Source organism: Panthera onca, chromosome D1 (genome assembly GCF_046562875.1).
Source record: "Panthera onca isolate mPanOnc1 chromosome D1, mPanOnc1 haplotype 2, whole genome shotgun sequence".
Lineage (NCBI taxonomy): Eukaryota > Metazoa > Chordata > Mammalia > Carnivora > Felidae > Panthera > Panthera onca.
In genome coordinates this window covers 89,899,901-89,922,108 of record NC_138348.1, presented here as the reverse complement: position 1 = coordinate 89,922,108, position 22,208 = coordinate 89,899,901, and the positions used below count along the sequence as shown (strand labels likewise).

Sequence of the window (22,208 nt, the reverse complement as noted above, 5' to 3'; positions counted from 1 at the left end):
AGCAGGGCCACCTGAGGGAAGCACACCGCTGGCAGGCAGCTCTAGGGCTGGAATGCATGGTGGCCCCCTGCCAAGAGCATCCACATCTAGGCCCTCGGGAACTGCTGAGGCCCCACAATGGTTGAAATGCTGCAAGGAGGCCAGCGCTCCCAGAGACACATCTCCCACAGGACATTCCTGTATTGCTTAGCGTAGCTCTGCCCCATCTTGCACCTCCTCTCACCCCGGGCCCAGCCCCATCCACCCACCCAACTCGAAGGTGCTCCCAGTGACCTCTGTCCCAGGGAGCAGAGGATGGTGCTAAGAATAGTACCAGTCATGGGAAGGGGGAGTTCACAGACTCAATGTGACTCACAATGGTGTCCCTGTCTGGGGCCCCCAAGGCAGTCAACGGCGTCCTTCACCATGCTGCCCTGGGGTGTCACACATCAGGAATCCGGTGGCATCACTGGGAAACTATGCTTCTCAAGTAGAGACTCTCAGCCACAACAACAGAGGGGTCCCTGTTAGAAGGGAAGCTCTCGGCAAAGAAGTGCAGGAGGGAGGGCCCCACACACGCTCGCGCTGGGCCTGCACACCCCCCAGCTCCCTCGCTGGCTGCAGCAGGGGGATTTCCTCAGTTCCTCACACTGCTTTGTTCTTCTCAGCTTCTGGGCCAGAGGAAGGTACAACAGTGACAGTCCTGATGTGAAGAATGTGATACAATCTTCGAAGCAGAGGTATCAGGTGGGGACCCTCAAGGCTTACTTCAAATCCAAGGCACCAATCTACAATTTTTTGAGGTACAGCTTCGAGTAAATTCCTACTCATTCTGGTGATGTGTTAAGTCCCTTCTCCTTGTCTAGGAACTGGAAGGCCTGCCACGTATCTTGATGAGGGCTGGTTGTTAAAAATCCCCTTCTATTTTTGTTGTTGTTGTTGTTGTTGTTGTTGTTGTTGTTATTGTTGTTGTTCCCTTACTCTGAGTCTAAGAAGTGAGCAACTGCAATTTTTTTAAATGTTTATTTGTTTTTGAGAAAGAGACAAACGTAGCGTGAGCGGGGGAGGGGCAGCGCGAGGGGGGAGACACAGAATCCCAAGCAGGTTCCAGGCTCCGAGCCTGACATCACAGAGCCCGACGCGGGGCTCGAACTCACAAACCTCGAGATCACGACCTGAGCCGAAGTCAGACACTTCACCGACCGAACCACCCAGGCGCCCCAAGAAGTGAGAGACTTAAGATATACAGCAGAAATTTGGCTAGGACCAAATTTCAGTAAGATTCTCCTGGTAACAATGCCTTCCATTTGCCAATCTGTCAGTCGATTTCTTCTCATTTTCTAGCTTTGGGGGCTATCTGCCCAACGGACTCACTGCTAGCGAACAGGGCCCAGGATTGGACTTGAGTTTTTCCTTTTCATTGCCACCACAAGGTCTCACCCTGTCATCTGCACCCCAGCACGAGGCTGACAGATCAGAGCTGATTTCCATGCAGACAGAGGTCAGCACAGAGCAGTCGCTCTGTCTGGTAGCCATCCATTATGGTGTATTTATACCAAGGCCATCAGCTCCAGGCCCATCTCTCTCATCACTAGAATATATGCTCTGAGGACACACACTGTGCTTCTTCACTGCTGCAATCCAAAGCCTAGATGGTGCCTCACCGGCAAATACCGACAATCAAAAAGCTACCTGCTGCCGAATGACCCAAGTTGTTGGCTCGCTGTGCGCACGGACTACCCCTCGTTGATCCTTATTTTCTCAATGGCAGGTATGGCATCTCAGACCAGGGCTCAATAAACATTTACTGACTTGTACTGCTCAAACAATCGTCCTCTGAAGAAAGGGGTAAGGATCTTAAAAACCACCCCACCTGCTTCTCTCTATTAAACCAGATCTGGGACTAATCAACATGAGTGACTCCCGGGCTGTTTCATCAACATGTTCCCCAAAATAAAAACGACCACACCGCCTGCCCTTTGGGGATTAATTTGCTACTTTGAGAAGTTAATCTCTTCAGCTTGACTCTAAAAGTCAAATCAAATACCTCAGTGTGGGCAGGACACCACATTTATTTTAACCTATGAAACTCTCATGGTTGGTCACCCTTGCACAAGGGCAGACTCTGCCCTAAGAACACACATCTGGCAGGTGGTCCTAAAACAGAGGAACGGGCCTGATGGGCCCCTCCCTTCCACCCAGGTGTCTCTACCCACAGCCAAACGATGATGGCAAAAACAGAACCCTCAAATCCAGAAATGACCCATCTGTTCACAAGTCTTATCTTCCTCTCCTACTACTGTAAAGGTGCCCACCTCTGGCAGCAGACGGGGTGACCCCAGAGCCTAAGCATCACACCCCCTCCTGTCAACCCCCTTCTAAGCTCTCGTTCACGAAAGATTCCAAAATGTCTCTATTTCCACGAAGTCCTTACGAAATGAAGTTGAGGAACGACCAGGAAACATCCTGACAGTTAGCTTCTTGCTCTCTGGACCCAACGCCACCTGAGGCAGCAGACATCTTCTGCCTGAGGATGAGTAACTGCTGGGCTGTTTGACAATCAAAGCACCGGGAAGATTTTTAAAAGAAAAGGAAGGGCAGAGATTGCTTGATATTTTGGCTTGGCTTTCTGTCCAAAAAAGGTATCTTTCCCCTTTTTTCTTCTGAGTTACGCCCATCTCTTGCCCCCCAACCCCAACCCGATCGCATTTCACCTCCAACACGATCTAGATGCGGTATGTTCTATAACTCGCCAACAATGCCTTGGTTTAATAAATCGCATGTTCTATCAGAGAGTTCCCATATCAGTGCCTAGAAACTCAAGGACAGCAGTTGGGGGATATAAATTCTAATAATTCAATGCACAACCACAAAGAACACTCTCTGACAGGGGCTGGAAAAACACACTCCACGAACATAATGCACAATAACTCCGTGAACTTTATTGCTCAAAGAGCCAGTACCTAACAATGGAAGCAAGTTAGAAAACCGCTCTCAAATCAATTAAAACCAGCCTTTGATGTCAAGTCCATGTCTCTGGCACGTGAGACCAAAAGAAAGGAGAACTTCAAAAAATTAAAAACAGACAAACGTGTCAGGCGGTGGTGAACTGAGAGAGGAGAGCAGAGAGCAACCCACGAAATTAAAAAATACATAACATATGCCCATGGGATGCCCCAAGTGGGGAGTTCAAGCATTCGGCACTTCCCTGATTCACTGCACAATCTTATGCAACTAACTGAACCTCTCTGGGCTTTAGTTTTCCCATCTCTAAAATGGAAACAGCTATCCCTGCTCCTCCCTACTTTATAAAGACATAAATTAAGTTCCTGTTATTAAGAAATATAGAAATATAAATACACACACACATATTATGTATGTACATAAAGAGGTGACCACAATACTGAACAGTTTGGGAACAATATAAAACACAACAGTGGAATTTAACAGAAGAACAACACAGCAGAATATCTATATATATAGATATAGATATAGATATAGATATAGATATAGATATAGATATAGATATATAGATATATAGATATATAGATATAGATATATAATAGATATATAGATATATATATACACACATATATTTTTTTATAGTTTATTTTTTTATTTTGTGAGAGAGCACATGCTCACATGAGCAGGGAAGAGGCAGAGAGAGACAGAGAAGAGAATCCGAAGCAATCCCAAGAGAATCCCAAGTGGGGACTCGAACCCACGAACAGTGAGATCATGATCTGAGCCAATACCAAGAGTCTGACGCTTAGCTGACTAAGCTACCCTGGGTTCCCCTAGAACATATATTTTTAAAAACAGACTTGTCAGAGAAAGACAAGCAAAAAAGATGAAATTAATAAAACACACACACACACACACACACACACAGCAAAGCACAAGATAAAATTCAACTATTCTTCCAAGAATTAAACCGGCCTTTTTTTTTTACATGGCAAACTTGGAAAAGGAGGAAGTGGCAGGCTGAAAGGAAGGTTCAAGTATATAAATGCGTGATTTTTAAAAGATACTGTACACGAGAACAACCAGTGAAGATTTGCTAAAGTTAGGGATAACTCTGTGAAGTTCTCGCTCTGATTCAAAGTAGGTGCACACAGACAAGAGCAGATGCACACTGCTTTGCAAGTGAAAGTATCACACACATTTATGGTTTGGGGAAATCTTGGCCACAGACAGACTTAGATCCTCTTTCCCCCAGTGTGCTTTTTTTCCCTAATCATTTATGCTCCTCACAAAGCACGCTCCGCTACTTATTTTGTAGGGCTGACCTAGGAATTCAGCAGCATTGCCCACAGACATCGGTGGGTCGGACCCGGAGGCGGATCCCATGAGCATGACCTGAAGGTAAAGCAGAAAGTCCAGCTCATCCATGTGCAAGACAGACCGGGGGGCAAGCCGAGGTGGCTGGCCACAAGCCGGCCGGGCCGCCCCACCTGGAACAGATGTCGGCGAGGCTCCCGGGCGAGTCTGTCTCGGTCCTGAGAACGAGACAGTCACACGCTTTAGGGTGTAGAGGAAAGACCCTTGTTTTTGCTTGGGCTCCTCACACCTGCATGTGCTCAAGTACACTTGCGTGGGGGTGGAAGGAGAAAGGAGACGGGTCTTCTCTTAAAGGGGCCGCCTATATTCAAATACAGCCACCCCTGCCACCAGACCCAAGAGCCCTGACCATACTCGACCCACCACTCACACACAGACTCGGACACAGAGGGGGAAGCTCGAGTCAGGAAGTGGGTTATTCAGAGCTTTTCCTCCTGATGTCTTCTAGGTAACGGACTCTTTTACGAAGTCCCCAGAAACAGGTTGGGTTTGGATTTGAGGGTATGGGGTGAGAATCTTGTTAGAAACCCAAGAGACGCTTTGTGGTACCAATGCAAATGTCAAAAGAAAATGCCTCCCGAATGATGTATCTGGGTAACAGGAAGAAAGAAAGGTGTGCTCACTGATGAGGATTAGAACACAGAATTGGAGGAGTCGGGCACCCGTGCTTCTCAGGGGGCGGAGGGCACTCTCTGGAACTTATTCTCTCCTAGCAGCAAAGTCCCCCCTGTGTGTCCAGGATGCGACGAAATGACCAGCTAAGTCTGTTAGAATTCTCGGGGAGGTGAGCTAGACCCCAAGGGACCATCGAAGCACCGAATTTTTCAATTCTATCCAGCAATCAACCTCCGAACGCCCCTCAGATGTAAGGTGTGGTAGCCAGACCGGGTTGGGTAGCAAACAGAACGTGAACAACAGTGAGGAGGTAGACAAAGGAACGTATTTTGTTCCACCATCGTGTGATGGCCTGTGTCCTACCTACGCCTTGCCTTTAAAGAAGAAAGGACCGAGAGCCTTGCCTTGAGGGGCCCTGCCCGAGAAACGGCACCCATCTCAGCTTTGAATGTCAACCACCTCCACAGAGCTGCACCCTGCGAGCACCTCTCCAGCGGGTGGAGAGGAGCGCCCCGGCCTCCCGTCAACGTTTCACATTCACTCACTCAGGACCACTTTCACTCTTGTGATTCTCAGGGAGAGGTGAGTCACACAGAAGACAATGCCATTTTTGCTTTGTTGAGGGCAACAACAGACACAGAGCTCTGAAGCCTATCATGGGCCACCAAGAGCATCGGGACCGTGGCCTTGAGTCCTGCCGTGCTGGCCTACCCGACAACCCGTGTTCGTCGGGGGGGCTGATGTGGCCGGTCAGCAGACCTGCGGCAGCCGTGACGAGGTGCTACTCAGACCTCTGACTGCAGGCAGCAGGACTGATGGGATCCACCATGTCCCCGCTGAGGCCACACTATCTGGGGCCGCTCCCCAGAGGCATGAGGTTCATTCCTGGGGGACACAGAGCTGCTCCGCTGGGCGACTCTGGCATGAGGATTCCCCAGGAGCCTGACCAGACTTTTCTTGGCACTGAGCCACTCATGGAGGCTCTTCCCCACCCAAATCCGCCCTCCCTCTCTCCTTTTACAGGTGTCAGACCTGCAGCCTGGTCTAAAAGCTCCCCGGCCTTCCTGTGCTGTCCCCCACTTTGTCCTTCATGGACCTCCCTCACACACCAAGACATTTCTTGCAAGTCTAATCCCGTCTTGACATCTACGTCTTAGCAGACCCAGAATGACACTAACCCGGCCACTAAGAGTGGATCTTTTCCTACTAATCGCCCGACACCGTGAAAAACTTTGAAAGGCATCTCCTTTGTGGTTTTCTAGGCGACGCTGGGCTAGACCTCTTTCCCCCTCTGAACCTCGACTCCCTCATTCGTACAGTGAGACTCACAGAACCTAGCCGGTGCGGTGGTCGGTGACAGTTCAAAAAAGGTAATGTCCATGAAAGAGGCGAGTGCACAGTAGGAGCTTAGCACAGATGGTTTGAGCTGAATGGCCAGAGTGACCTAATCTGATATTAAGTATCTTTCGTGCCCTAAGTCACTGCCACCAATTACTGGAATTCTCTAAATAAAATACATTAACCTCTGGCCTCAAGGAATACAGAATTACACCGGAAAGACAAAAGTTGCAGGATGATACGGAACAGTGGTAACCTGCTATGTACCTAGCAAGGCTTCTGGACGCTTTCCCCAAACGATTCCTTCCATCCTCACAACCGTCCTATGAGACCATAACTATTACTGCTACCATTTTGCAGATGAGAAAACTGAGGTACGGGGACGTCTGCTTGCCTGAGGTCACACACGGTCAGTGGCAAAGCTGGGACACACGCAGGGTGACCGGCGGCCGAGTCCAGCTCTTGACGTCTCCATGAAACATAACCAGGGCTTAAACAGCCTAGGAAGGCCTCCCTCTTGGGCGTTTTGCCTGGACTGAAATGGGAAGGCATTCCCAAGTGACAGACCTACCAACCTGTGGGTGTCACATGGAAGTCGCCTTAGGGAGAAACAGAAGGGGTACAGCTGCTCTTGAATTGAGTCTCTATACCAAGGAACCACTCACTGCTCATGCTCCAGAGCAGTGAAGGCCATCCAAGGAAAAGAGAAAGATGCCAAGGGGCAAAAGCAGGAATATTTGGGACGTCTGGCAGGGCCTTTCCCAACAGAAGCTGCGGGGAGTTTCCAAGGCCTGTTGGTTGAAGGCAACGAGGACCTGTGTGGATGCCTCAGCAGTGTGCTGGCTGACTTCTGCTCAGTGGAAACATTTTACTTCAAAGACCAAAAAGGTGGAGCCTCAAACTGGAGACAGAGCAGGAATTCCAGAACAGTCACCACCCAATTCCATCATTTGTAGTTAGCTTTTGTTAAAGAAACAGGGACCCACAAAATCAGAGACTTCGGGACTCCTCCAAAACGGGCAGGGGGGCCGTCCCCAAAACAGAGGGGTCAACTTGCAAGTCGCCTGCCATCCAAAATCCGGGTACCCGCTCGGCCTCGGGTAGCTGGGGATGGCACCAGGGACTGAGGCACACCGTGTGAAGGGTAAATGGGCAAAGACAGCTTGCGAGGTATTACTGTAGCTGAATCAAGACGAGGAGGGGGCTCAGTCAGCTGTGCCCTTCATAAACAACTGGCGGAAACAGGGAGCCTCCCTTTCCACGTTTTTTTTTTTAAGACATTTAGAAAAAAAGAAAATTAATAATGAAGCCGAATCCCGCTCCCGTGATCATTTTCTACTCGTGTCAGATGATTACGAATAACTACCACAAAATGAATCAGGGGGCAGAAGCAGGAAAAGGGCCCTGCAGACCAGAGAAAGGGACCTCTCTCATCCAGTTCAAATTTCCCAAGGAGTTTCCCTCCCCCATGACCCACGGTGTTTCCCCGTCAGTCTCCTAACTGAGCGGCATGTTAACCCATCACTCCAGGGAGATCCCTCCCCCCAAACCATTCCACGCACCCCTCCCCCATCCCAGGACCCACCGCCAAACACAGCACAGAGAATCAGAATCCCGTCCGGCTTCTGAGATGCTGGCTGGCAGCAATGCCCCACTTTAGGCCAAGGGGGGTGTCTGCCTGGCTTCCTACAACCTGCTCATCACAGGGCCTCTGAACCGGAAAGGGGAGACACTCTCTGTTGCTGCCTTTCTCATTTCTGAGCTCGCTTCCTCCTGCCCATTCAGGTGCTACCCAAGGATGCTCTACACTGAGACTGTGGTTGGCCACCTGCAAGCCTGCAGGCCAGCTCCAGCTTTGCCTGCCCCCAGAACCTCAGGGCACCCGGAGAAGGCAGTTACTGCCCGAAATGGGGACCAGAGTTCTATATTCAAGTCTGCAAGCTGTTTCTTCTCATCTACAGCCCATGCACACACTCTTACACTGATGGCCTTCACCCAGAGACTATATTCCAGAGCGTGGCTTCGGTAGTTATCCCTCCCCTGGCCCCCAAGTTAAAAAGCTCTATGCTGTTCCTAATAACATACCCATCTGGATTCAGAATTGTAGAAATCTCCCGCACAAAGTCCCGCCGCACTAGGAATTTGCTTTGGTGACCCCTCTCCACTTTCCTTATCGGTAACTTGGGCTTATACCAAAGGTTTCCTAGGTTGCTATTTGTACCTGAGTACCTTGAGATTATTTTGCAATCCCGTTTTCCCTTCAGAAAACTCCGATTTCAGGTAACACTGCCAAATCTCGGGTTTCATTCTGAATTGAAGGGCTTTGAAGCACTTCCTTTTGCAGTGAAGTTGTTTATTTTCAAAAACACGTTTTAACAGTAGCTTTGGGTTACTGAACCCTAAAACTTAACTGTGAGCCAGAACTCCAAGGTTCTGGGCTTGGCCTAGGGACTTTCTTACTGTATGACTCTAGACTGGCTCCAGGGCCATCGACGACATGGCAAGAAGTCTTTCAGTCCAGAAGCAGTTTGAGAGGGTTCCAGGGGAATGCACTGCATGGGGCTTCGTTTTCTACAAGACTAGTACTCCTGTTTTTGGTGATGTCTCATGCAAAAGTATTTGAAAGTTGAACTCCCGACAGTCCCACATTTAGCCATAAGGAAAATGAGGGACCGTATTTTCACCAATCTGCAGAGCACTCCGTCATTTCGTTACAGTTAATAAAACGAAAGTTAATGAACGGCTTTGGGCTCAGCCTTTTTCAGCCTTCAGGATGAAAAAGAGACCCTAACCACTTCATTCACAATTGCAACTCTGGGTGGGGACATACCCAGGCACTGGACAACAATAGCATTACCACCAGGCTTGCTCAAGAAGCAGCAGTGATAGGAAGGGTGCCTTATCTGGCATAATGTCTGGCCATCCGGAATGAAGTTCGATCAAAGGTGACCTAACAGGCCAACGACTCTAGACTGAAGCCAAAGGCTAGCATTATGTCCTCCCAAGAGCCCCAACCCGTATACGTGTGGTGCTAAGTGGTAACAAGCGGGAGATGAGGTCTCTAATCTACTATAGGAAAGCAACTGAGGTAAGCAAGGAGTCTTCTCGTTCCTTAACGTGGACAAGGACTGCAGAGGTGAGTGAGACAACTGGCACTTGAAGTTCAATTCGGGAGCTACTTCTGGGCACGTGGCAATGACGCGGTCACTTTTTGTGCCTCAGTTTCCTCATCTACAAAATGGGGCCAGAGGAAGAGAGAACGCTATTTGACAACACAGAATGCTCCTCTGTAGCTACTGCAATTGAAAAAATAATCGGAGACTGCTATGTTTTTCAGGGATCTGGGAAGCATTTTGCTTAGGTCTATCAAACAGATAGGAAAACACTGGGCCACTTCTCTCAGATTGTTTTGTAATTGGACGGGGTTCATAATGTATCTTCAAACAAGAGAAAATGGAGCTTTCTGATTGTATCAGTTTGATAACCGTAAGCAGTTCACAGTAAGGTAAGAAGGTACATTTTGGCGGAAGCCAGCGTTGCATTTGATGTATTCTTAACTCAGCTAACAGGCAGCCTTTCAAGCCACGTTATCTGCCCCCACATCTTGACCTAATTTAACAAGTTGCCATGGGAGCCCAGTGAAGGTTGATGCAATTTTCTTATCTTTGGAGGAAGAATGTAACAGTGCAAGAGAATGTGAAAATTCAGTTTCTAACTGATTTCCACACATACAGTGCAGTAACTAAGACATCACATGAAGAAGTGAAATGCAGTCCTTTGAAGGTGATAGAGACAAAGACCCAAGCTCCCTGTGCGTAATGGCAGGGAAATGACTCTCTTCCCAGCTCGGAGGACGTATACATACACACTTTAGCTGAAGCCAAGTACTGGTGATGGAAACGAACACGGCTCCTCCTGTGTGGCCACACATACTCTGGAGTAACAGAATTTTAAGGGAATGAACAAAAAAGGAGAGAGAAAATAGGTGTGACTTTAACAGGCAATAGAAAGTTTGCCAACACTCATACAACGCTTTCTGCTTGCCAAAGGCCTCTTCCAAACTTCAGCTCATCTTAACATGTCTGCATAAGGCCAGAGCCCCATCTCTAGGAATCCCAGGCACGTGCACGTGCCGCGGCTGGCGGAGGAGGCTGAACAGGTATGTTCCATCCCCTTCCCCATCCCCTAGAGTGGACCTGAAATGATACGGGACCACAATGAGCGGGCAAGGGCAAGGGAACCACCACAGAGCATTCGTTTGCAGTGTGGACAGATGTCCACCAAGCACTGAGCCCAGGAAAAATGTCCCCAAAATTTGGGCTGGCCCCCCCACACGCCTAACAAATCCTGACCTTCATGCAGACCACAGCAAGAAGAAAAAATCTAGTCCAAGTCTAAGGACAATTCTCATTACACGAATTCGACAAGATCATGAACCCTCAAGGGCTACTCCTGGCCCTTATCTGCACTCAACAGTGCTCAGAAACATTTGTTGGAACAACTGGTTTGTTACAACTGAGCTCCCAACCCACACCCCCCATGCTTAGTATCATGCCTAGCACTCCTTTGCTTCATTAACTGATTTAGTGCAATTACATTTGCCCAGATCTCCCACCACCAAGATAAGGATGAACACCTTCCACTTTACTAAAAGTAGAAAAGGGTACAAGGTAAATTTGCCTAAAATCACACAGTGTGGTAGAGCTGGGGGGCAGCCCAGGGGACTTCTGTTTTCTGGGCTATTGTTCTCACCACCATATGAGACAGGGTGAAAAGCTGTATCCCCAGTCATAAAGCAAAACTGAATGGTGAGATGCTTAAAACGTGCTTTTAAAGGCAAGCGGCTGCTTTAGTCTTCGAGGCCTTTAACTGACAGTAACCTTCCCTCTTCTTCCACTCACTGGGTGTTATACTCCCTTAGAGAAAGAGAGAGAGAGAGACAGAGAAAAGAAGGAAGAAAGCAAGAGCACCTTTTAAAAACAACCCACTCAGGGGCGCCTGGGTGGCTCAGTCGGTTGAGCGTTCAACTCTTGATTTCAGCCCAGGTCATGATATTAGGGTGTTGTGGGATTGAGCCCCATGTCAGGCTCTGTGCTGAGCGTGGAGCCTGCTCGGGATTCCCTCTCTTTCTCTGCCCCTCCCCCCTCTTGCACACATTCTTTCTCTAAAATAAAATAATTTTTAAAAATCCATCCAAATCAGGGGTGACGTCAGCCATAACTCAGACCTCCAGAGCACACCTGTATTTCTGCTGAAAGAACTTTCTGACACTCCTATCTATTTGGCTCTGAGCTGGACTTCCAGGGAAGCCTCGCGGGCAGCAGGCTGATGCTGGGCTATCTTGATGGCAGCTCATGTCTCTTTGTATTCCACATTCATTCTGAATTCACAGTTCATCCCTTCCTGTCTCTCCCTGAAACAGGGACACTTGGAAAGATTCTCAGATAATTCTTTCGAGGTACTAAGATCATCTCAGTCAAAACCCTTTCAGTCACTCTTGTAGACTGTTAGCTCGGCAGGCTTCTCCCACACAGGAAATCCAATAACTAAGACATGTAACACTTGCAGAGGGGTTTCTATTAGAGGCAGAGATCGGGCTGCCACCCCTCCCAGAAACTCCTAGATCTGCACAACGGCCAGAGATCCTGACCAGAATCTTATCCCGTGAAGGGCAACCGAAACTATCAGGCTTTCTCTGGCCATAATTTTCTCTGGCCATAATTTTCTCTGGCCATAATTTCTCAGGCATAATCTGGCCATAAACTTTAGAACTTAGGGGTCAGTTTCCTTAATTTCAGTATCCACAAAACCACCCTCCCAAGCCAAGTTTTCATGATCACATACCTAGCTAAGACAGACTGATGAAAACTGCCATAGGAGAAACATTGATTGTGGATACTGGTGGTGAGAAGGGTGATTATGGCAGAGAGAATACAGAAACGCCTTCAGCGAGGGGAAACTAAGTTCAGGACTTGGTACTGGAAGTCAGGGTTGAGGCTGAAGAAGGGCTGGCCTTTACATTCGGCAAATGGCAGAGCACGGATCTCCCCGCGCCGCGAGAACAGAAGCAAGCGTGACCAGCTAGAGACCCCGCCACCTCCCAAGCCCACACAGTCATGCTGGAGGTTCCTGGGTCTTTCCTTTCTCCTCCTAATTAAGCTGCATGACTCCCCACTCCTTCCTCAGTATCCAACTGGAGTCCGGGGCTTAAAATACCCAGGAGCTGAGACTACAGGAGCCAGAACTCTTATACACCTTGAAAGAGGCTGAATATATTTTTTGAATATACACCTTGAATACACTTTTCCTCATTCCAGAAGTCATTAATGGAAAGGGGCAAACTTTCTAACAGTCTGTTGTCTGGAGATGGGAGAGGACTCCCTTGGAAAGCAGCACTTTTCCACATGCTAGTGACATTCAAGCAAAGACTGTGGGAAGCTACCGTAGAAAGAACAGGGTGCCTTTCTGGGTCCTGACTCTGTATAGACCTTGTTGCTACCTTAAAACACAGAAATAATAATTCCTGGCCACCGCTTCATGCAAGGAACTGCACCAGGAGCTACATGGAATATACAGCACGAAAGACACACTCCCGAACTTTAAAGGTGGAGTAAATTTTCTCAGCCTTTGAGTCGTTCTCAAAGGTCAGCTGGCTTCCCTAGTAAAACCCTGAGAGTTCCCTGCTAGAAGAATGAGGATCAAGCCCGTTTTTGAGATCAGCCAGGCACCGCCCTAGAAACACAGGTATGACGATTTGCCTCCATCCACACGAAGGGTGCCCCATGTCAACCTGTCCAGGGTGGAGTCAAGTACAAGAGAATGGTGGCCTACACAACAGAGTAACCGAAGCTTAAAATAAGCTCCACTCAAGCAACATAATTTCTAATTCTTAGAAAACACTACAGTCTTCTAGAAAGGATCTGACAGTTAACACATTAACGCTCCTTGGATATTTCACAGATACCCTCTTCAAAAGCCTCCAAGGTTAGGCAGCACGTGGGCTACGACACGTTCAGACAATGAACTGTTTGATTACCCAGATTCTCCATCAAAGCCTAAGCTCTCAATATCCACCTCCCACACCCCATGCTCTTTCTTCATTCACTCATAGAAGAAAATCAGTAATAGAGCTAAGTGAGAAAAAAAGCAAGGGTTTCCCAACAGAGAGGCCAGGATCTGGACAGTGTAGGGTGACCAAGGGAACTTTTACCATTTGAACGGCCAGCCGATTGAGAACTCCCCTATAGAACAATCTAGAGTGTAAGCCATTCCATGATGCCTCTGAGGGAGAAGTTTTCCCTACCACTCTTGGAAATGATCCCTTGGGATAGAATGACATTGTTTACTTCCAAAAGTCAATGGCTATTCACAGAATGGGGGGACAGATGGATCGGACGTCTTAGAGGCTTGTTCGTCCCAGCTCCCCCGCAAAAAAGAAAGAGGCTGACTTCAGTCTCTAGGGACATGCACACGGTGCCTTCTACTGAACCCACCCATGGCAATAAGCACACAGAGGCGGCTGAGGTGGGGGCAAGGTGCCTACCTGTGTAGCCCGCCAGGGCGGCAGCAGGAATGACAGGCTTGTCCTTGTTGAGGTCAGCACGGTCACGCACATAGTCCTTGAAGGTGCCCTTGGGCTTGTGGTTGGGCAGGGCGGCTGGATAGTCCTCTGAGTCGAAGCTGTCATAAGAGGGGACGCGCTGCAGGCTGTTGAAAGAGGACTGGCTGCTCCAGGACTGGGTGAGGCGGTCACAACTGTCGTAGCTCTCCACGCTCTCAAAAGAGTCCTGGCCTCCGAGCTTACCTGGGGGAAAAGGAGGTGGGAAGAGGGCAGGGGGAGAGGAATTGGGAAAAGACAACTGTAAAAACCCTCTCAGTGACGACAGATTGCTCATCAGACCCGAAGGAGGGATGGAAGAATGGAGAGGCCAGTGGAAACGGAAGCATATGGGTGTCCGGGGGGGTAGGGCGCCTCGCTGGGCCCCATCCGCGAGCCCACCGCCACCGTGTTGTCCTGTGTTACAGCCCCTGGGACAGAGACTCAGCTGCATGTTGCTCTTATCAGTCAGAGGGGCACAGGAGTGTTCAGAACCAGAATTCCAGAGCCAGAAATCCAAGAGCAGAGCATCATACACGGTATTACAGAATTTCTGGCTGACGCAGTAGACTCAACGAAGAGATAAAGAAATCAGAGCAGTGTCAGGCTTAACTCCCTACTCCAAATCAGGCCAATGAGATGATTTCAAAAGGCCCAATTTGGCAAAATACTTTGGTCATAAGAAAAAAAAAAATTTCCACTAGACTAAGAGCAGATTCACCTTCCTTGACCTTGGAACTGAAGTGTTATTTTTTAGCATTTTTCCAAATACTATTTTTAAATGAAATACATGCAATGCCTCTATGCCTTCTCAAATACAGAAATAACTTATGAGATGTTTTTTTCCAAGAGATTAAAAAACAAACAAACAAACAAACAAACAAAAAAACACTATCGCTCTTCTATCCATGTTCTTTGTCCTCTCCAAGTACAATTTTGTACTTGGAATTTATACTTCACTGGGGGAGTGTGGCCAATAAAAAACAAAGGAGCTGATTAAAGAGTTAAGGTCCATAGCAATGTCAGAAATCCTTTACTCTAGGAGTTGCTTCAGGCATTCTTAACTGACCACAAGATCATGCAAGTTCATTAATTTCCCAAACCAGGTTATAAACAGCTGCTATGATTGCATAATAGCTCCTAGAGAAATTTCCATTGGCAAAAATGCCATTAAAAAGGAGACTAACCAAAAAAATAAATAATTTGGAGGAAAATAAATGTATCTAAAAGCTAAAAAGCTCACAGGAATATGTTCTATGTTCTCCTTCCAGATAGTTTTCAGACAACCTAAACTAAATCACGGGAGACTAAATAGCCATCTCGATTCAGCACTAGCCAAGAGGCAAAAAGATGTGACAAATGTATATGCAGAAATACTACGTCAACTCTCAGTTGTTCAGAGGTGGCTGGTCCACTAGAAAGCTTAAAGCCCAGAGTAAGGTTGGCCTATACAAGCTAACACTGGTGGGTTTCTGGTGTATTCTCCCCTTCATAATAGTGGGGGTTGTGGTTAGCACAGTGTAATTCAAATATTTAATTATGGCATCCAAACTGAAACTAAATATATACTAATTGGGAAGGAAGATATGTTGCTCATAAAATTTAAACAAACAACCAAAAAATCCAAGATAAAAGGTATTCAACTAAATATATACTTTTTTGTAAAGCCACTGTTACAGATTTCCTGAGCCCCTTATCCCCTCCAATACTGCTTTTAACAGAAAGGTAGTTATTTACCTACTTAATCTCATTCCTTCCTCAAATCATCCATTCGAAGAAGAGTAATCTCCAGAAGTCAAACCAAAGAGCTCCATGGGTTACTGGCTCTGCCTACCCAGTCCACTGGCACGTTTGCAAGTCTTTATTATTATGACAAATGAAAGAATTGTCTTTTCCAGAAAATTCACATTACAAGACTCAAGAAAACAGCCTACAACACGAATGCAATAGCTTCTTTTGAACAGAACAGGAAATTTTGTGGTGTCTCATAAAAAGGTGTTGGCTAAGACCAGCTCTCCATCTTAATGGTCATTCAATTTCTCTGTGAGACAAACACACCGATAGAAAGCCGAAGAAAGAGAATTTTTCATGAAGAACACCCCACCCGAGTCGCCAATATTTAGGTGGTATTGATACATAAATCTCTCTGAGCCGATTCTACCTCCGTCAGTCACTTTTATATTTGGAGGCCATGGAGAATGGAATTTCCACGAGCAGGACAGCTGAGTTTCCAAGGAGCCCCAATAAGCAAGGGCACTAAACTAGGCCATAACCACCCTCTGGCAGCCTCCCAAACATGAGCCAAATGTAACTCAGTGGAGAGTTGTGGTTTATGGCAGTAGGCTGCTTTCTTTTAGCTCTATTTCACAATCCTGGAGCTGGGAACCTTCGTTTACGGGTATTTTCTCCAAAAATGGGTTGAATCCAACTGGATTAGGCACTCAGTTATGCTACTGTGCTCATGCAGGGAAGCATGTACTCTCGAAGACGTCCACTGGCAAGCTTCTCGGAGAAATGGCTTAGAGCAAGTTCCGTCCAAAGCTATCGGACTCCACCAAAGAGACCTCAGAGCACTCTGAACAGTGGATGGGATAGCCCCACAGCAACCCGCTGCACAGACTAGCACAAAGACAGTACTCAGAGTCCAAATAAGTGGGACACAGAAGCACTTTGTATACTATAATGCTGTACACGAATACCACGATTATTACTACTAATAATCTGCTAACAGTGATGCATTCATTCGAACCAATCACACCATGGCCGTTTCCGTCAGCCCCTGGAAGATGTCATGTTTGCGGAACTTCTCAACTGCAAAAAAGCAGCCATGAGCAAAATGGTCTTCCTCCCCAGTTCGTGTGGTCAGTCTGTCGTAAGGGAAGGAGAACGAGGCCAGAGAGAAACACCTCGCGCCCCTTCGTCCGGGTCACTCTCTGGTCCACAGTCACTGACCGTGGGGTCGGAAGGATGCTGGGGCCCAAAACCAAGAACGAGAGAAGGAAGGGGAGAAGGGACAATCACACAAGCGCAAAGCCAGACGCAATTTAAAAACAGCGTGACGGCAGAGCTACCTGAAGTTATGCCACGGCAGAGCCCAGCCCTCACACTCGGCCTCATCGCATATATGTACAGAAAGCCCCATGAGAAAGAGTTCTACTGCTTTGACCTGCCTGGAAAAAAAAAAAAAAAGTTCACACATACACATGTGTGTGTATGTATTTAAATAGACATGCACCCAAAAATAAAAAAAAAGAGTCAGAAAGGGGAAGGCAAAACTGGTTCCACCCATCCCCTTCGGTCTGAAACACAAACACCCTGGGGCCCTAAGACGGAAGATTACAGGTTCAGATTTTGCTAGGGACTTTCCCTCTGCAGGGCCTACTGCCTACCCTAAGTGCCTGCTGGGAGGAAGTGTAAGCCTCACACTCAAAGAAGATGACAATGTGTATGGCCCCTGGTGCCTGTAGAATGATTCTTCAAAGTAAAGAGGTCTTTGGGCTCCCCTCTGAGAGGCTCAGAAGAGGCAGCAGAGGGATTCATCACTGAGCAGAAATCACTCTGAGGCCAGCCCAGCCTGTCTTCTGTGGCCGAAGTGCTCAGAGCACCAGCTCGAGGAGCTTTCTCCTGTTCCTCTTCCTGTTTGTAATTTTTCTCCATTTATCCATTGGAAGAAGTCTTTTTTTTTTTTTTCCAACTTTCTAGAAATCAGCTCATTCTTCCTCGACGAACAAATATCTCCTGACAGAAGACTACTTTTCTCAGAAACAAAACAATCTGGACACTTCACAAGGCAGGCTTGTGCCTCTGAGTGTTGATGTCCTGATCTTAAATTCGGGTGTGCTTGACCTTTCTTTGCTTTATAAAGTCAGTCAGCTCTATCTTGAAACATTTACTTCCCTGTCAGTGAATGTTTTATCATTGTCCTAAGAGTCGTGTCAACAAGAGTACCTTCTTTTGGAAGCCTCTGGCCACCTTGTTCCCTGGTCCTCTAGCTAAATATTACACATTTCCACCACACTGCTGATGACCGATTCCAAATAATCCACTGGTTAACCATCTTGTGTCTTCCCAAACCAAAGAAGTCACCGGAGGCTAGAGAGCCCAGGCGAAGTAGAGGTCATTCAGATACCAAGCCAGGGTCTACGGTCTGATGCAGAAATACTCTAGGAGGAACACTGGGGCACATGTGGAGTTCAGGGCTTTCCAGGAGGGTCACCTGAACCATTTTTAACTGGTTGTGTCTTCTTGAAGCAAAATTCTCCCAAAGAAGATAAATCACACCTTTAAAAACCACCACATTCAACCAGTTATTATTTAATAAAATATCTTACCCAAGTAAGAAATGTGACTGGTCACCATGCCAATTCCAGCATGGACACCATGCTCTTTGTCATGATGGTGGACCTGGCTAAAATTCCAGGTTGGAAAGCCCTTAATATCTACCTATTCTTGGGACCTGGAAAACTCACAAAGTTAGGTAATTTCTCGGAAACCCAAGAGCCTCTAGAGAAGAAATCGGACCTACCACGACTGGTCCTCCCCATGCACATGTTGTCTGGGGTTACAACTTCTTGTTTGATGGCGAAGTAGTCCGTCTGCAAAGTGTCTGTCTGCAGAGGGTCCCGGAGAATGACCGAGGGGTAGTCGTTCTCATACTTGAGGGAGAGGAGTTCCTCTGAGCTGATGGGATGGAGAGTCTGGTAGGACTCTGTAATGAAGCTAGGCTCTGAGAACTCCGAGGGAGGAACGCACTGAGCATGCTCGATACCATAACCTGGAAACAAAGAGCGTGTGCCATTGGAGAGAGGGCCAATTTGCACCTAAAATAAGCACATCTTCACCATTTACAATAGCCTCACAAGCTGAAAACAAGCTTACTACCTTAAGAGATTGAAAGGAACATATTTTAAGTCAGGAGGGCCTGGGTGTTTAACCTTGCTCTACTACTGAACAAGATACTTCCTTGACAAGATACTTCCCTTTTCTGGCTTAATTTACACATCTCTAAAATGGGGATGATTGCGATCTTCCTCAGAGCATTGTGATAAAGATCAAAGGAGAGTGTATGTGTAAACTGCCTACCAACACTTGCCATCTTGGAGTGAATACCACTGTTGTTATTAGAATAAAAATCATAACAAACCGGTAAAATGAAAACAACCTGCTCAAGACTCCCTTCCAAAGCAAGGCCATCAGGTAAGAACAGCCCTACCCTAATTCTCTTCTTCTGGCCACCTCTCCAGTATGGTTAGGTTGTCATATCTGCTAGTAAAAGGGAAAGAGAAAGGGCCACAGCCATATCTCTAACCCAACCCTCTGATGGCCAGCATGGTACACGGGATCAAATAAGGTCAAAGTTCAGGGGTCAAGTTGTAGTCTCTCTGCATGACCTTTATGCTGAAGATATCAGAGGGAGAGATCCTGGCGTGGAGGAGTTTGCAGGTTAATAAAAACATCAACATGTAAATAGGTTGAAGCCTTGTGCCTTGTGGGAATAACAAAATAAACAAAAATAAAACAGGCTACAGTTAAGAAAATATTATTTTCCACAGAATTACCACAAAGGAGCCTGAGATCATCTGGGACAGGAATCCTTTCCTAGGTCCCCATCATAGGAAGAAAAAAAACCACAGGAGATGAGTGAAAGGTGAACTTACTAATGAAGTAATCCGAGGTATAGCGGGATTCTGGATAGGTAGGGTTCACTCCATTAACTTGATATGGTTTCACATCCTCTGTAACAGACAGGGCGAGGAACGAAACAAAGAGGTCAACGGGCAAGTAACGTTTGGCCTAAAAGGACCTTGGACACAAGGACCGCAATGATCTCAGTCCCTCTTCTAAGAAATCTGCATGTTCATTAACTGAGCTGGTGTCTGAGTCTACCCTGACTGGGGCCTTGTCTAGAAATGAGATCACAAAAGTATGGCTAAGTCTATTATTTCAGTAGCTGCAAAATGGTATTTAATATCTTGGAAAGAACACCAGTGAGTAATCTCCAAGGGCTGGGAAGGCATTCCACCCTCATTCTAATGGACGTGTGTACCACATTACCATCGGAGGCTTGGGAAGTTACCAGAATCGGTGCCCAACACTCAGGCTGATGCGTTCCAAAACCTTTCAGAAACATATTACAATCTTTAGGTAGGTTGATTTTAACTTCTTCTAACAGAAGTCTGGTTTTTGTGTTGTGTTTTTTCAATCGCCCCCACATTTCAAGTGTGGGCCCAGAGGAGAACAGGACACCGGTAAGGTGACTCTTTGGTGGATGTGGCAGGGCTTGTACAAAGAGAGAAAACAGTTATCACCAACTGCTGCTGGTGACCTAGTGCTAACTCCCCTTGGAAGGAGAAAGGAATGTAGGAGAATTAACTAAGCACAGACAAGGTCTCCGCTGAACGAAGGTAAATTCAGGATCCTCTCATTACCCTGGAATCCAGTGCCGTGACCTCAGCCATTGTACGGAGGGGTCTGATTCTGTTTCACCGTAAGAATCAGACATAAAGAGGGAGTATTGGTTTGGGTTTTTTCCTCAGATACCTGATAGCTTGTTGGGAGCAGAGACTGCTGGGAAAACAAGTTTATGCCTGCACCAAAAAAACAGTTCCCAGTCGAGATAAAATGATTAAACTCTGCTTTAGCAGCTTATCAGATTGAAACATCCCTGTACCTTTGGCCTTCCACCCCACCCCAAACAGCTATGTTCTGTTGCTCTAGTTTAATTACAGAACAAAAGCCATAGCCTCCATGCAAACACGCTGCTCAGCTCTTCAAGGATCTGAAGGGAGATGGTTCTTTACTGCCTCTCCCAGTAGAAAATGGGTAGGACGAGAGGACTCGTGTTCGCAAACATCTTCAATTATTTCCCCATCTGCCTAAATTCTATTCCATTATGCCTTGGCGGGGAGCAAGTAAGCCACACCTGTCTTAGGGACCCAGAGGCTCCTGCAGGAGTCCATATTATGATACAAAGAAGGCAGGGCAGGAAGTTCAATCAAAGAAGACCTACGTTTAAGGAAATGAGCGATCTGGAGGAAACCACCTAATCTGCCCTCATTTTACAGATGAGGACACCAACGGCACCCGCGCTACTCTTCCCATCTCACGGGGCTGTTTTGAGAATCCAGAGACATCACGTATTTGAAAGCACTCGGGGAACAAGGAGGTGCTGCGCAGTTATTAACGACAGCTGTGATCACAAACGCTCCAGAAACACCTGGCGACTCCATGGAGCTCAAGAGAGGGAAACAGCGTATCAGTAGAATATATTTGGGTTACACGGTCTGGTAGAATCCACCTTTGTGTTTATACGCCAATGGTTACATCAGATCTGTTATGAGCCTGCCCCATCTCTTCCCTCTACAAACAGGTCACTCGTGTCAACACGTAGGAGTGGGTGTTTGTGCAGTCACAGGGACATGTCGGGGTTTCGGGAAGCCTGTGCCCGGCCGTCCTCAGGCCTCAGGCGTGGTAGCCGCAGCGAGATTCATCTAGTTCTTGACTGCGTTTATTTATTTATTTTCCGGCAGAGGCTGAGGAGAAGGAAGATAACACCTCTGAGCCCAGAGGAATCTAATTTGGGGCTCTCCTGAGCATCGCGGAGTGGAAAATCTCCTCAAACAAAGGAAGGTATTATATGGAATAAAAGTTCTAATCCGGAGCTCTGCTCCCCGCCCCCAGCGTCTGTGCCACGGGCTGGAGCTGGTGACCACAGGGAAAGGGTGGGCCTGGGTCAGAGAGGCCACCAGGCTTCTAGGCTTACAGTCAGCTGGAGGGCACCGCTGACTGCTGGTAACTGCAATTTATTTTAAGAAGAAATTCAGAAAAATAAGTGCAAAAACACCCAAGTTTGCCGCCTGCTGCTGTTTCTATACTCAGCCAGGACTGTGGTACATGAGTCACTTGGTCCAAAAAGGTTGGAAGAGGCTCGTAGGGGAGGCCATGTCATTACAAGGTTGCAACATGGTATCCTGACATGACCCCGGTGTCTGTTCTGGATGACAAAGGTATACCACACTGCTGTAACCCCAACCCCGTTACTGGGCAGGGAAGCCGGTCTTATTAGTTAGCTCCGAGCATCGAAGCTTTCTTGCAGGATGTGGACAGGTACCACATTGCCATGGATCAAGGGAATGGGTATGAAGACTGCCAGGCAAAAAACAAAAACAAAAAACAAAAAAACAACTATCTGTCTTGGAGCTGGCCGAAGACACTGCTCGAAGAGAACATGAGTTTAAGATAAAGACGGAGATGAGAATTTTGCATCACAAGAAGCGTCCAGAGTGCAATCTTGTGAAATATTACAATCTGGACCCCTAATACATAGGAGAAAGAGAAA

The 22,208-nt window shown here is 47.3% G+C and overlaps 1 protein-coding gene and 1 long non-coding RNA gene across 8 annotated transcripts in view; one reads left to right on the top strand and one right to left on the bottom strand.

Annotated features, from left to right (window-relative positions):
* The window catches only part of ETS1 (ETS proto-oncogene 1, transcription factor), a 131,764-nt gene that overhangs the window by 9,093 nt on the left and 100,463 nt on the right, over positions 1 to 22,208 (bottom strand). For 4 of the 6 annotated variants that reach the window (XM_078432947.1, XM_078432948.2, XM_060605206.2 and 1 more), the window contains 3 exons: positions 19,528 to 19,605; positions 18,396 to 18,644; positions 13,817 to 14,077 (listed from right to left, as the gene is read on the bottom strand). In XM_078432947.1, coding sequence (XP_078289073.1) covers positions 13,817 to 14,077; positions 18,396 to 18,644; positions 19,528 to 19,605 — 588 coding nt within the window. The remainder of the gene's footprint in view (positions 1 to 13,816; positions 14,078 to 18,395; positions 18,645 to 19,527; positions 19,606 to 22,208) is intronic. The other 2 variants (XM_078432950.1, XM_060605208.3) reach the window with 1 other exon arrangement.
* On the top strand, positions 405 to 21,588 carry LOC132661073 (uncharacterized). 2 transcript variants are annotated; one of them, XR_009602027.2, is made up of 4 exons: positions 405 to 782; positions 1,324 to 2,621; positions 4,262 to 4,344; positions 21,400 to 21,588. It is a non-coding gene; the product is annotated as an uncharacterized LOC132661073 (long non-coding RNA). The 2 variants fall into 2 exon arrangements; XR_013550057.1 differs by lacking the exon at positions 1,324 to 2,621.